At 36.8% G+C, this 14,127-nt stretch overlaps 3 protein-coding genes across 3 annotated transcripts; 1 reads left to right on the top strand and 2 right to left on the bottom strand.

The window, feature by feature from the left end:
• Positions 1 to 67: 67 nt before the first annotated feature.
• Positions 68 to 3,209, bottom strand: c41h8orf33 (chromosome 41 C8orf33 homolog). The gene is made up of 5 exons (XM_051682063.1): positions 2,934 to 3,209; positions 1,076 to 1,296; positions 887 to 977; positions 638 to 784; positions 68 to 520 (listed from the first exon to the last, which is right to left on the bottom strand). Exons 1-5 carry the CDS (start codon positions 2,956 to 2,958, stop codon positions 285 to 287), a joined length of 720 nt encoding a protein of 239 aa, XP_051538023.1. The 5' UTR covers positions 2,959 to 3,209; the 3' UTR covers positions 68 to 284.
• Positions 3,210 to 4,704: 1,495 nt separating this feature from the next.
• h3f3d (H3 histone, family 3D) lies at positions 4,705 to 8,535 on the top strand. Its single transcript, XM_051682076.1, has 4 exons — positions 4,705 to 4,822; positions 6,580 to 6,726; positions 7,644 to 7,797; positions 8,002 to 8,535. The coding sequence occupies exons 2-4, from the start codon at positions 6,599 to 6,601 to the stop codon at positions 8,128 to 8,130; spliced, it is 411 nt and encodes a 136-aa protein (XP_051538036.1). The 5' UTR covers positions 4,705 to 4,822; positions 6,580 to 6,598; the 3' UTR covers positions 8,131 to 8,535.
• Positions 8,536 to 8,847: 312 nt separating this feature from the next.
• On the bottom strand, positions 8,848 to 11,442 carry LOC127431599 (protein ccsmst1). Its single transcript, XM_051682075.1, has 2 exons — positions 11,298 to 11,442; positions 8,848 to 9,797 (listed from the first exon to the last, which is right to left on the bottom strand). Exons 1-2 carry the CDS (start codon positions 11,387 to 11,389, stop codon positions 9,461 to 9,463), a joined length of 429 nt encoding a protein of 142 aa, XP_051538035.1. The 5' UTR covers positions 11,390 to 11,442; the 3' UTR covers positions 8,848 to 9,460.
• Between the last annotated feature and the right edge of the window lie 2,685 nt (positions 11,443 to 14,127).

Raw genomic sequence — 14,127 nt, 5'->3', positions numbered from 1 at the left:
TAATAATTTTAAAATGTTAAATAATGTTCAGGGAAGCAATATGACTATAAAATGTGAATCAACTCTCTAAATGAAGAATATATTTTATTTTATTTATTTGCATTGTTTCCATAAAATGTCTTGTCCATAACTGGTGTAAATAGCATTTTAAACTTTATAAAAACGGTTATGTTAATATTGCATGCTTAATGAAATGCATAGATGAACCCGACATTCCATATGCATAATACTCAACCAACTTATCAGAAAGTCATAGATGCTATTGGATGATGTCACAAGTCCAGTCACAAGTTGAAGTTGAAGCAAAACTCTTCATGCGATTTAGTGAAAACAAATGGTTTTGTTTCTCCTTGGATTTCCTCAACAGACTTTGTGTGTTCGTTTGCATCCTGTGGCCCTTGCATGTTGTTTGTCTCACGAGATTTGTCTGTTTTGTTTGTTGGTTGTGCGTTCTTCTCAGTTCGCCGGTGAAACGCTGGTTTACACTCTGAGACAGACTTGACCCGGGCAGAGCTCATTCCTAGGGAGATAAGAACAGATATTTTTTATATCTTATTAGAGGAGAAAACCAAAATTAAGGGAAAGCTAATACTTCACACAGAAGAAAACTTTATGGCTGTGCATTTTGTTGTTATACCCGACTGTATGAGTTTGAACTGCCTGGCCTTATCCTCTTCCATCTTCTTCCTGTAGTCTCCCGAGACCGCTCGCATGACTTGCCTTTTCTTCACCAGGGGTGCTTTGGAGCTACGCAATGTTTTCAGAGCACGACCAGCCTCCTCCCCTAAACGCGAACAGATGCATTGACAAAAAGTTATGAGTTCTTTTATTCTTTTCAGTAGAGTGTATAAATTATATAATGACATTTGCATGTTGACGCACTCACTTTGTTTACTGGAAGTTTTTTGTGTTCTCAGGCCAAGCTCTAGCTGTTCTATGCACCAGTCCAACTCTCGACTCAGCTGCTCATCAGGAGTCTAAAACACACATTCATCATTAAAAATAATTAGTGCACAGACTATGTCAGAGTCTGATAAAGAGCTCATAAAAATGTAGATTATTTTATAGTGCTGACCAGTTCTGTGCTAACTTGTTTGGGGGTTTCCTCAGTAGTGCTCTTCATCTCTTTTTGCTGATTGTCTTTTCTTTCACCTTCCTTCTTTTTCTTCTTGGATTTTTTAGCACAGACAGGAGCCTCAGAATTTTGGGTTGCTGATTTGGGGTGCACTGCCACAGTCTCTACCTCCTCACTCTGGACAACAGTGCTTTTCTCATTTTTAAGCAGTTTGGGTGTCCCTACAAAGAGTTTACAAACAGAGCATATCCAGAGAATTTCTTTCCTCACTTAAAGGGATAGTTAATCCAAAAATGAAAATTCTCTCATCATTTACCCACCCTCATGCCATACCAGATGTGTATGACTTTATTTCTTCTGTTGAACTAGAGGTCTGCAAGGGCCTTAAAATGAAACCCGACCCGCACCCGAGACCGTGTGGCCCGACACTACCTGGCCCGAATGATACCGCCAGATTATAAGCCCGACCTTAACCCGCTCACTATCTTTATACATTCTTCTCCTAGCAAGTACTGTTGCAATAGGCTACATTTTATGTATGCATTATAGGCAACATTTGTAACAGTACTGAAACAGTAAATATACAGTTTTAACAAAGCATGGCAGCCCCTCAGTACACTGGAGCAGAACGGAAAAAAGCACCGACTTACCGTTTATTTGCTGAAACTTCATTTGGTGCAAAACAATCTGGAATAATATGAAACAATGCAACAGTCCCCTCTATGCAGCCTGAAATTGTTCAGAACGTTGAATCTTTGTGACACCTGCGTTAAAAACAATCCAGACGCAGCACAACGACTGAAACAGAGTGCAGGTGTCTCAACATGCGTTTTTGAAAATTTGAAGTTCTTTTTAATTTGACATGGTGTTTAAAATGTGCCTGTCCTGCACGAGATGCTGAAGAAACAGCGAGACATGGCGCAACAGTCAAAGACATTCGTCCAGCATGTATTTACATAGGAAAACAATGGGAAAACAGAACACATGTGCGCAAAAACATGTTCGTTGTGAACGGCCCCTAACTCATCCTTTCACGTGTGTCTGTGAGTGAGAGCGTGTGTGCGAAACAAGGTCGGTAGCCCTGTTTATTTTTTCATTAATTACTAAATTATGGTCCCATTGGGCCCGGGTCGGGTTGCAGACCTCTACACTGAACACAAACAAAGAAAAAAAAAATCCATACGACTCCAGTGGTTTAATCCATGTCTTCTGAAGCGATATGATAAGTATGGGTGAGAAACAGATCAATATTTAAGTCCTTTTTTACTATAAATTCTCCTCCCTGCCCAGTAGGTGGTGATATGCAGAATGTGAATCACCAAAAACAGAAGAATATGAAAGTGGAGATTTATAGTAAAAATATGACTTAAATTTTGTTCTGTTTCTCACCCAAACCTATCATACAGCTTCAGAAGACATGGATTTAACCACAGGAGTCATATGGATTACTTTTATGCTGCCTTTATATACTTTTTGGAACTTCAAATTTCTGGTCACCATTCACTTGCATTGTATGGACCTACAGAGCTGAAATATTATTCTAAAAATCTTAATTTGTGTTCTGCAGAAGAAAAAAAATGAGGGTGAGTACATTTTTATTTTTGGGTGAACTATCACTTTAACTTGATTGTTATGAAGTAATTGGAAATATGTGACTTTTAGGGGGACAGTTAAAGGATTTTTTCCACTTTAGCCTACTTCCAGTTCTTTGTTCATCTGCATCTATAACCAGCTAAAAGTTGTAACTGTAAACAATTGTACCTTTGGATGGAAAATGTACACAAAATGACCAATATTCCAACCAATGGTTTAAAATTGATCTGTACTAGTGAGACATTGAACCATTGGTTGCTCTTACCTGATTCAGTTGATTCATCTGTCATGTTTGAAGAAATCCCAATATGTCCTGTCTAATAACTTGATCGGTCAACTAATCTGTGATCAACAACATTCATAGAAATGAAACAGCACATAAATAAATCCACCAGAGACTTATAAATCTTTTCCCGATAGGCTTCTTCTTCTGGTGTTGTTTAATGGCGGCTAGCAAATTCCCGACAGATTTATGCTGGTTTAACAAATGTATGTACAAATGTTGAACACCCATGTGTATGCAGTGTGCACAGTTCAAAGGCTTCCGCTAAGAACAAACGTTCTAAACGTTCCGCCTGCAGTTGAATATAAGTTGTGTTCTGCGCGCAACGCAAACAAATAAAGACCGAGTCACCGAACTAAAATAATATAAGATCTCAAAATAATTTTATGTGGGGTTACTTTATCGTTCCTTGAGCAACTACTGATGACATATCTTTGATGCAATTGATAATCGATTTTATGGAGTTATATATGTGCCACAATTCTGAACCCGCAAGAAAATATTTTGAGCACACAAAAAAATTTCTGCACGCGGAAGATGAAACTGAGCGCACAAAAAGTTATTTTGAACGCGCAAGATGATATTTTAAGCGCACAAAAAATGTTCTGCACGGGCAAGATGATATTTTGAGAGCACACAAAATGTTCTGCACGCAAGATGAAATTGAGCGCACAAAAAGTTATTTTGCACGCGCAAGATGATATTTTGAGTGCAAAAAAAAATAAATAAAAAATAAAAAATTCTGTAAGTGCAAAATGATATTTTGAGGACACAAAAAAAATTCTGTAAGTGCAAGATGATATTTTGAGGACAAAAAAAATTCTGTAAGTGCAAGATGATATTTTGAGGACACAAAAAAAATTCTGTAAGTCCAAGATGATATTTTGAGGACACAAAAAAATTTCTGCACACGCAAGATGAAATTGAGCGCACAAAAAGTTATTTTGCACGCGCAAGATGATATTTTGAGTGCAAAAAAAAAAAAAAAAAAAATTCTGTAAGTGCAAGATGATATTTTGAGGACACAAAAAAAATTCTGTAAGTCCAAGATGATATTTGGAGGACACAAAAAAATTTCTGCACGCGCAAGATGAAATTAGCTCACAAAAAGTTATTTTGAACGCGCATGATGATATTTTGAGCGCACAAAAAAAATTCTGCACTCGCAAGATGATATTTTAAGCGCACAAAATTTTTTCTGCATGTGCAAGATGATATTTTGAGCGCACAAAATCTTATTTTGCATGCGCTTGAATTCAGTTTTGTAAATAAATGTATCTTCTTGCAAAGATAAATTCATTTTGAGCAAACGAAAATCAATTTTGCGCTCGAATAAAGTTTATTTGAATATGAATTTGCTCAGAATTCTTAGTTTTGCTTTCTCCTCCTACCCAATCTGTGTGCAAAATACCTTTTTGCAAGCTCAAAATATAATTTGGTGCACACAGAATTGTGGCGCAAGTATAACGTCATACGATTTATTGTACACTATTGACAAGTAAAAGGAATATGTTGTGTAATCGACACTAAACTGTTTCAGAGCTATAAACGGAAGGTTTTTAAAGCCAGTGCTTTGAAAAATATTCTTGATTAAACATTCGTACGAAGCCTCTGAGGTCATGATTATTCTGATTTATTACAGAAACAGAACACGGGAAAACTTACTAAAATTAAACTTAAAGAGCGCTAGAACTCATTTTAATACTGAAACTGGAGAAATTCCGCATTCGCTCCTTCAGCCAATGAGAAACGACATAGGCGTGGCTTACCAGCGTGCTGACATCACTAACGGTATAAGAACAAGGACGTTCAATTTGCGTGTGACCGACGTTCGTTGTTTTGGATTCGACGAGATACCTAAACAAAAAGCCGTAAGTATCGCTAACGGTCGTTATTAAAACAGCAACTAAAATTATTGTATCGTATATTTCGTGTATTACAAAGTGTGTATCTAACGTTTTTAGAGCGCAAATTGTCTTTGGGCTCCAGCCCATTCTGTGTGTTTAAATGAGAAAACGGTGTATTTCGGTTCATGTTTTAGTCGAACTAGCGCGAACAGATATTTACTTAGATTTTACCTCACAAGCTCCCTCGGTGTTTTTAACTTGAAAAACTTATATTTTAAATACGTAACCCGGTGATTTACGTCGTTCTTAATCTTATCACGTCAGACTGGGTGACTGAATTGTCGGTGTAGACAAAGAAAAGGATGTAATTGGTGTTCTTGGGCGCCATGTTACACATAAAGGCAGAAACGTGTCTGAGTCTCATCATGAGATGGTGGACTTCACTACTGCACCAGTTATCCGCCTTTCCTCCTCCAATTTAGCCGCGATTTTCCACGTGTTCCGCCAAAATATGAAGGGGACAGGATGTATGTTCACGTCTAGTCGCTTAATGGTTAAATAAGTGCGGGGATTATAGTAGTTTGTGCCTTCTGGTAATGTGTGGGTGCGTTTGTTGAATGGGGCTTAGTCAGTTTTGTGACTCAGTGTCCCACTACGAGTTTATGATGTCATGCCATTGCATCATTTGTTTCTACTTGCTTAAACGCCAAAGTAAAATCTCCATCTACTTTACCTTAATATACCATGTAAAGCTGCATTTAAAATAAAAAAATAAAATAAAACCGCGTGTTTAACCCAGTGTGGCGATGTGCTCGAATAGCCCCTCCCCCTTCTGGAATGGTTGTCATGCTCACTTATTTTCCTGAACTTTAACCCTTATGCACTGTTCATCATTAAATTACGTTCCAGTTGTTCCCGGTCAAAAGTGACCGGAAACAATAAACGTGTAATTCTTTGAATTGTTACTTAAGAAATGTTACAACTCTAAATTATATAATGTAAATGCACTAAAGTTGGGGGTGGGGGTGTTTAGACCTTTTTATTTACTAATTATTGAGCTTTATGAATATTTTCTCAAATACTGAACCAATCCTCAAATTATATTTGAGGTTATTTTTTGTCAGTTTATACATACCTGAAATGAGTAGAATAAAAAGTAATAAACTAATTTATCCCTGGATGTAACAAGGTGTGTATGTGTTATGGTCTCACCAATTCATTTTGGTGTGTGTTAAAAATTGTTCTGTTTTATAGTCTGACCAGTTCAGTTTTGTGTGTTTGTATTTTGCGCACTTGATGTTTGGTTGTCTTGCCCCTTCGTGTGTGTGTTTCCATTGTGGCTGTTTTTTTTAGATTTTATACAATAAATGATGAAAAACAATCTGTTTCCTATTCATGTCCTATGGCGGTCACTTTTGACCGGGAACAGTACAAGTGTAATTTTATTTTATTTTTTTTATTATTATTATTATTATTATTTTTTTTTATAAATACCGCTTAGACTGATCGAATCAACTCCAATTTCTTTGTGCGTTCAGATATCAAATGGACGAAAAGTCATCAAGTCTCTTACCTGTCGGATAAGGAAACCAGTTTTATTGAAGAAACAATGTATTTCGGTCAAAAATGACCGAACAGTACCTGAGGGTTAAATATGCGAGTGTATTACTTTATTATGGGTGAAGACAGTGAACTGGAGTTTTTGGATTGTCATGCTTTGTGGAATTTCCAGTGGCTAACTGTATATCAATTGTTTTATTTATTGTTTTCCCCCCTTTCAGACCGCTTCATTAGAGTGCCATGGCACGTACAAAACAGACCGCCCGTAAATCCACCGGTGGCAAAGCCCCCAGGAAACAACTGGCCACAAAGGCGGCCAGGAAGAGTGCGCCCTCAACTGGTGGAGTCAAGAAGCCCCACAGATACCGGTGAGGAACCAGGAAGACTAATTTGCCCCTTGGGATTATCCTATGGGTTTTTATAATGCCAGTTTTGGATTTATAAATATAAAAACATGAATTACACACAGTCGTACCTCCAGACGTGAGTTTTTAAGATGCCGTGGTCTTTTAAGAAAAGTGTTTTAAAAGCTGAAGTTTCTAATTTCCATGACACAATCGTCCCCAACCAGAATTGCGAAAATAGTGTTTCTGACTATTCTCTTCCTCTGCAGCTGTTTGAACAGTCAGATAGCCCTGCTGAGTAACACTGTTGGGGAGCGTCTTGAACAGGAATATTTATAGCTCTACCACAGAGACGCAGTGTTTACTCTTTTAGAGAAAGTTAACTTATGGCTTTTAGTTGTCTCTGCATATTAAGATGGAATAGAAGTATTTTAAAACTGAAAGTTACATACTTCAGCTTTAAAACACTGCGCCTTCAAAATACACTTTGGGTATGACTGTCATTTTTGTTGAACAAAACGTACAAGTGTCTTCATGTAATGTTTACCACAGACCTTATTTTACTCATAAATGTGAGTACTGCTATTTCTAAAATCCAGAGGGTTCATGGCTCAAATGCTAATTCTCTTCTGGGTTTTTGGATTGCAACCTGAACCGCTCTATTATGCTAATTTTGAGAAGGGTATAGCTGCAGGCATTGCTCCAAAAAGGGGTGTGAGCTCCAAATTGCCATTAAAGATATAGGGAGCCCCTAACCTTAATCGTGAGTGGAAGCGATGCCCCCTTTTGGAGTTGTCGCAACCCCCTTTTGGAGTAACTCTGCCCCCATTTGGAGGTCTCCGGCCTGCAGCTATTTCTACTTTAACACACATTTGGTCCTAGGATGTTTACATAACGTAAGCGAAACCATAATTTGCGTTTTTTCTGCTTGCTTTCCCCAGTCCTGGAACTGTAGCTCTTCGTGAGATCCGTCGGTACCAGAAGTCCACGGAGTTGCTGATCCGCAAGCTTCCATTCCAGCGTCTGGTTCGTGAGATCGCTCAGGACTTCAAAACTGACTTGCGTTTTCAGAGCGCAGCCATTGGTGCCTTGCAGGTGTGTTTGCTGGTGCTGGATTAATATAGAGAGCAGTGATGTTCAGCTGTGGTCCTAAAGAGTTTAGCTCCAACTCGAAGTTATCTTGAATACCTAGATTGGCTTGTTAAAGTGTGTTTTGATTAGGGTTGGACCTAAACTCTACAGGACTGGAGCTGAAAAGCACTTTCTTCCGTTTTATAATGGTATTTTTCTCAAATGCAGGAGGCAAGTGAAGCATACCTGGTCGGTCTGTTTGAGGACACCAACTTGTGTGCCATCCATGCCAAACGTGTCACCATCATGCCCAAAGACATCCAGCTGGCCCGTCGAATCCGTGGAGAGCGTGCTTAAATTCTTATTACTCTACTTTTTTTGTGTGGGGGAATATATGGGGGAGAGGTTTGATGCGTGGGTGGGTTGGGAGGGAGGGGCATTAAGGTTCTTACACTCTCGACTATAAATGCCTGTGTAGTTAAGTTTATTTTTTGTATTTTTATTTTTTTGGTAGTTGCGGTAGGGGAGGGGTGTTTTGTGGTTAGCTAATAGTATGGGGGGGGGCAGCGTCAGAACATTCCGGGAGCTCCTCAGGGTTTTAAAGTTTGTATTTTAGACTTTCATATACCTCTGCCTAGTCTGCATGCTTCATGATGAATTAGAATTGGGGTTTTTTTTTTTTTTTTTTCTATCATTATATTGGGTTTTTTCCTTTTTCTGTTGTGGCCATTTGGTTGTAAATAAAACTTTCCACTACCTCAATTTGTGTTGCTGCTTGTAATTTTGGCTTCAGTAGTTAAATGTGTGTATTTGTAGCTTGAGCTTTAGATTTAATACAAACTGAGTAAATGCATTCTTTCAGTGGGGTTTAAAATACCACATTGAAGATCTGGGTAGTTTTTACACTTGGACCTCAATCATCAAGTTTGGGATTGAGATTTAAAGCAAGACATTTTATGAAATGGAATTACATTTTATATTCTCTCCAAATGGCAAGCATTTTGGAACTAATTGTACCAAATGTACTGATTTGCAGACATGGCTCATTTGAGAACACTAAATTGGTGCATTCATTGGTCCTTATAAAAACTGCATATATTTGTGAATGCAAATTGCCCTAATTGAATGGGACCATTTACAATTATTTCACTGATTTACACATGTTTTGCTCGTTTCACAAAGTGTCAAGTACAGGTTTTCACTGTTGCATGCTCACAATGTCATTTGACCAGTTCCACCATATTATTTTTAGTTATCAAAGCAGTCAGACCATGCTTACACTTCCAAAGTAAACCATTGGTCTCCATCTTTCACTCAAAATATATACATTTTTTAATTTTTGCATGCCAATTACATTTCCATCAAATTGAGTCCTCTAACCAAATATATATTTTAATTTATATATGAAAAATACACCATTCTGATGGGAATTTCTTATGAAATTGAAATGTGTAAACCTTGAAAATAGGCTAATATACTGTATTTTGAGCGTGGTCTGAATCAGGATTTATTTAATTGACAATCATGTGCAGTTCAAGTCTTCAACTTGATCTGGAATTCTATCTGCTCTTGAGAGTCCGGATGGTTAATTGAATAACTTAACTCCAACTCAGTTGCAACATTTTACTTAAGGCATCACTGAACAATAAATAAACAACATATACAAAATGTCCCTTTTAAACCCCTGTCATGGTTTGCTTTTGACACTTTCTTCCTCTTCATCTGACAACAGTTCTGGTAAATGTTCATACAGATGTTTCTCCAGAGACTCGTCTATCTCTGACTCTTCCCTGAAGATGCACCAGAGGAGGAAGCCCAATCCAAATACGCTGATGGGTAAAACTTTCCACCAGGGCCGCTGGTAAGTGCTGCCCAGCGAGCGGTCCACATTCCAGGTTCGGTGGCTGGCTTTGCTGGTGGAGAACTTGATGGGTTTGGAAATTTCTTCATCATTGTCATCAGGAGGTTTTCTGGACTTTGCGTAAAGCTGTGATGTCATGGACAACGTCCTTGTGGCACAAGGTCTACAAGTGTAAAAGACAATTACTTAGCACATTACTAATAAAAGTGTTCAAAAGTACTTCACTTTCTTTGGCTCTTTACAGGGAGTTTACAATGTGATACATGTGAACTGAGACCGGTTACAAAATTAATTTCTTCTTTTAACCTCCAGAGATCCCGAGTCCACATACGTGGACATTACGTTTTGGCTTCACTATACACAACGCATAATTTCATTTCATTTAAACCGACTGATCTCAGCTAAGGAGACTCTGGGCTGTCAGTAAAGGGTTAAACCTTCGATGCACGGAGTTATGTGTTCAAACAATATGGCGTAGACTATGTATGTATGTATGTAGAGAAACGCCAACAAAACTACATCTGGTTAGAAACCTAATAATGTTTTTACCTTGAAACCTGTTTGAAGCAAAGATTAGAGTCTCTAGTTTCATACAATGTGCTATTTTTAAAATTGGAGCGATTTATCGTAAAACGGCACACTGTTAAACACAATGACCACATTCGTGGACTGTATGCTCAGTTTCAGTTAAAATATTCTATATTTACTGGAAAATGTTGCTTTCAGAGGCTTTACATGGAGTTAGGATGAAAATGAAAGAGCATTTCAAACTGTTCTGAGACCAGTGCAGATAGACAGTGCACTGGAGGTTAAGTCATTCACTAAATAGGGAGCAAGGGAGCATCCTATAACTTTCTATGCAGCTAAGTGCATTCAATCCAAACTTCCTATTTAAAGTTCAGTTTCAGGCTGCAGATGATGTTTGGATCACTCAACATGTTTGACAGACATGAGACAATGATAATCAGTACATAGATTCAGAATTTATAATGTATCATTTTATTTTAACATGGTTGGCAGTGATTGGATGATGCTGGCCTTTACTTTTAATCTGAATTAATTATGCTAATTTCTGATGTAAAGTCTTTAACATCTCAAAAACACGAATAACCAACACTCCTAGAAACATAAACAATTTGATTAAAAAAAATATCAGACTTTCTATAACTTAGTATTATTGAAAATGCCACAACTTAGTCCCACTGTCCACATATGTGGACATACATTTTTAGGAAAACTATTTGGTCTATAAAAAAATAAAATAAGAAAACAACACAGCAGTCACGCAGGGGTTTCAGGAGGTTAAGCTGCAAATTTTCCTAATGTACAATTACCTGAGCTCACAACAATGTATTACTGACAACCTTTGTTAATATAAAGGTTTATAATGAAGTATTTCAACTATTTACCACGTTAAAAACATAGATCCCTCTTGCCAAGGTCAGCTGACCATTTAAAGGATTCAGCTGACCATTTAAAGGATAGGAAACATTATTTCTGCCCATCAAATGGGATTTAAGGACTATTTAAACAACAGATAGCAACAACAATATAATTTGGTAATCAATTAAATGTTTGTTTTAACTACAGCAGGTTGTTTGCATAAGCTCTGTTGAGGTGAATGGAGACTCTTTTATAATCTATCCACAAAGTGTTCACTTGCCTTAAAGTGCCCTGTCTTGTGTTGGTGAAAATATGGTGATATAAAGAAAATCGAGATAAATTAGAGCAGGCTCGTTGTCCTGCAGTTGACATCTTGAAGTTTCTTTACATCAAAGCGTGATGTAACGAGTGCGACTTTAAATTCCACCCGGAATGAAACTACAATCAACTGTAATATAGTTCCGCCTTGATCGTTTTACCAGAGACTTTCTGTTTATGTTTTTTCATTGCTTAAAGGTGCAGTAATTTTTTTCCTCATTAAAAAGTTTAACCCCTAAAGACATGCCTTTTGCAATATATGTAGGACATCATGAGCACTCACATTAACATGAAGACTCCAGTTATATCAGTAACCTTATAAAAGCTGTTTTATTCTACACGGAGAGGGTCCGTACATGGGGGCGGCCATTTTAGAATCACATGACCAGCCGAATAGTACTAGCTTAATCTCATTAACTTTCCTGTTATTTGTCACTTTTTCACTCACTGACAGTGTTGGGTGTAATGCATTACTAAGTAATTAATTACTGTAATTAATTTACTTTTTCATTGAAAAAGTAAAGTAAGGGATTACTCTTAATTTTTCAGTAATTTAATTACAGTTACTTCTGATGTAATTGTGTTATACTTTATAGTCTATAGAACAATTCTATATAAAACAATAGTGAATTTAAAACTGAAATGTGAAAAATGTGAAATTTAACATCTAATGTTTTTATTTATTTTTTTCACCCTTTTTCTTCCCAATTTGGAATGCCCAATTCTAAAATTCTTCTTATCATGTGGCTTGTTGCACGTTACTGAGGAGACCTAGCGTGTTTGGAGACTTCACTCTATTCTCCGCAGCATCCACGCACAACTCAACACGTGCCTGACAGTGAGCTGAGAACCACATTATAGCGACCATGAGGAGGTTACCCCATGTGACTCTACCCGCCCTAGCAACCAGGCCAATTTGGTTGCTTAGGAGACCTGGCTGGAGTCACTCAGCACCCTGGATTCGAACTCGCGACTCCAGGTGTGGTAGTCAGTGTCAGTACTTGCTGAGCTACCCAGGCCCCCTAAAGTCTAATGTTAAAATATATGTTTTCTAATTTAACACTGCCCCCTTAAATTCTTTGGGCAGTTCATGAATAATTTATTTTATTTGATATGATTTATTTGAAAGAATTAAAAGAACAATTTCATGTCTATCCTTGTATTTTTCATCTGGTCGAGATTGATAAGGGTTTTAGAAAGTAATTGTCTGAAAACTAATTGCATTACTTATTACTAGAGTAATTAGTACAATAATCTAATTACACTGTAGAAGATGTAATCAGTAGTTAGTAATTAATTACTTTTTTAGAGTAACTTACCCAACACTGCTGAGTGTAACTAGTTAAAATGCACGACTGACTGCATCTCTGCTGTTGTATCAATGATAAGAGTTTTAAATGACCAAAATGTAATGCTTTCGACATTTTTTATCATAATTTATTATTTTAAGTTGATGTAAGTGTATTGTGTGATCACTGTCACATTCTACACAGTTTCACATTTTGTAGTTTATTGTACATTAACGGGAACTCTGTCAACAACAGCATCATATTTGAGAAACTTGGGTGGTAACTGGAGAATGCTGCATGAATTTGAACATGTATATCTTTATATTAGGAATCATGTCTGGATAAGTACAGTTTATATGTGTTGTTATCCTAAGTACAGGGTTGGGAGGGTTTGAAATGTATTCCACTACAGATTACAGAATACATGCTGTAAAATGTAATTTGAAATGTATTCTGTTAGATTACTCAAGGTCAGTAACGTATTCTAAATACTTTGGATCACTTCTTCAGCACTGGTAGATTTTTTTTCACTTGTTTTGACTATAAAAACTCAAAACTCAGTAAGACAAACTACACTTGTTAAAAATACATTCTCTGAAAAACCTAAATATCTTATGCAGTGTTGTTTCTAAAACAGGATAAATCAAATTGATCTTGTTTTAAGGATTTTTTTATATTTTTACAGGAAAACAATAAAAAAAATTATTATCAAGAATATGATTTTTACCCTAATATCAAAGGTCTTAATAGAAATAAATAAATTATGACCCAACGTGAATTTTCTTGATAAAAAAATATGATCGTGCCTGTTAACATGCATGTGAAATGGCTAGAAATAGCATTTTAGCTTAGCGTAAAGCTGACAATTTACACAAGGTTTATTTCTATTTCTTCTGCTCCAAACCTACTTCAAACTTACTTCTCTGTCTGCTCGTATGAATGTAACACATCATAAGAAAGTGTTTCACCGCTGTTCAAATGCACTTTGGATCGCATCATTTATATGTATAAATGTTTTCCATCTGAAAGGACTAAATACTAAATGAAACAAATGACTATAAAATGCAAAGTAATCTCTTTAGTAATTAAAATACTTTTTAAATGTAACTGTATTCTAATTACCAATGATTTAAATAGTAACTGTAGTGGAATACAGTTACTTATATTTTGTATTTTAAATACGTAATCCCGTTACATGTATTCCGTTACTCCCCAACCCTGCCTAAGTAACACATATGTGCTATTTGTTCCACCCCAGATTTGTTGCCATGACGAAGAGTCAAGCTCTGGGACCCCAGTTTGATTCTGTCAAGAAAAAGAAATTCAAACCTGGTCTAGATGAGATCACAGGTGTGCAAAATGTGAGAAAAGAGGAGGTGAATGGCAAGAAGAAAAAGAAGAGAATGTCTGATGATGAAGTATTCTACAAAGTGATGATGAAACTAATTACCAAAAAACAAAACAAAAAAACAGGCATTTTTTGGACCTTTTCTTGCATCCCAG

The sequence above is a fragment of the Myxocyprinus asiaticus genome, chromosome 41 (assembly GCF_019703515.2).
Source record: "Myxocyprinus asiaticus isolate MX2 ecotype Aquarium Trade chromosome 41, UBuf_Myxa_2, whole genome shotgun sequence".
Lineage (NCBI taxonomy): Eukaryota > Metazoa > Chordata > Actinopteri > Cypriniformes > Catostomidae > Myxocyprinus > Myxocyprinus asiaticus.
The sequence above is the reverse complement of the archived record's forward strand: the minus strand, read 5'-3'. Positions and strand labels throughout refer to the sequence as shown.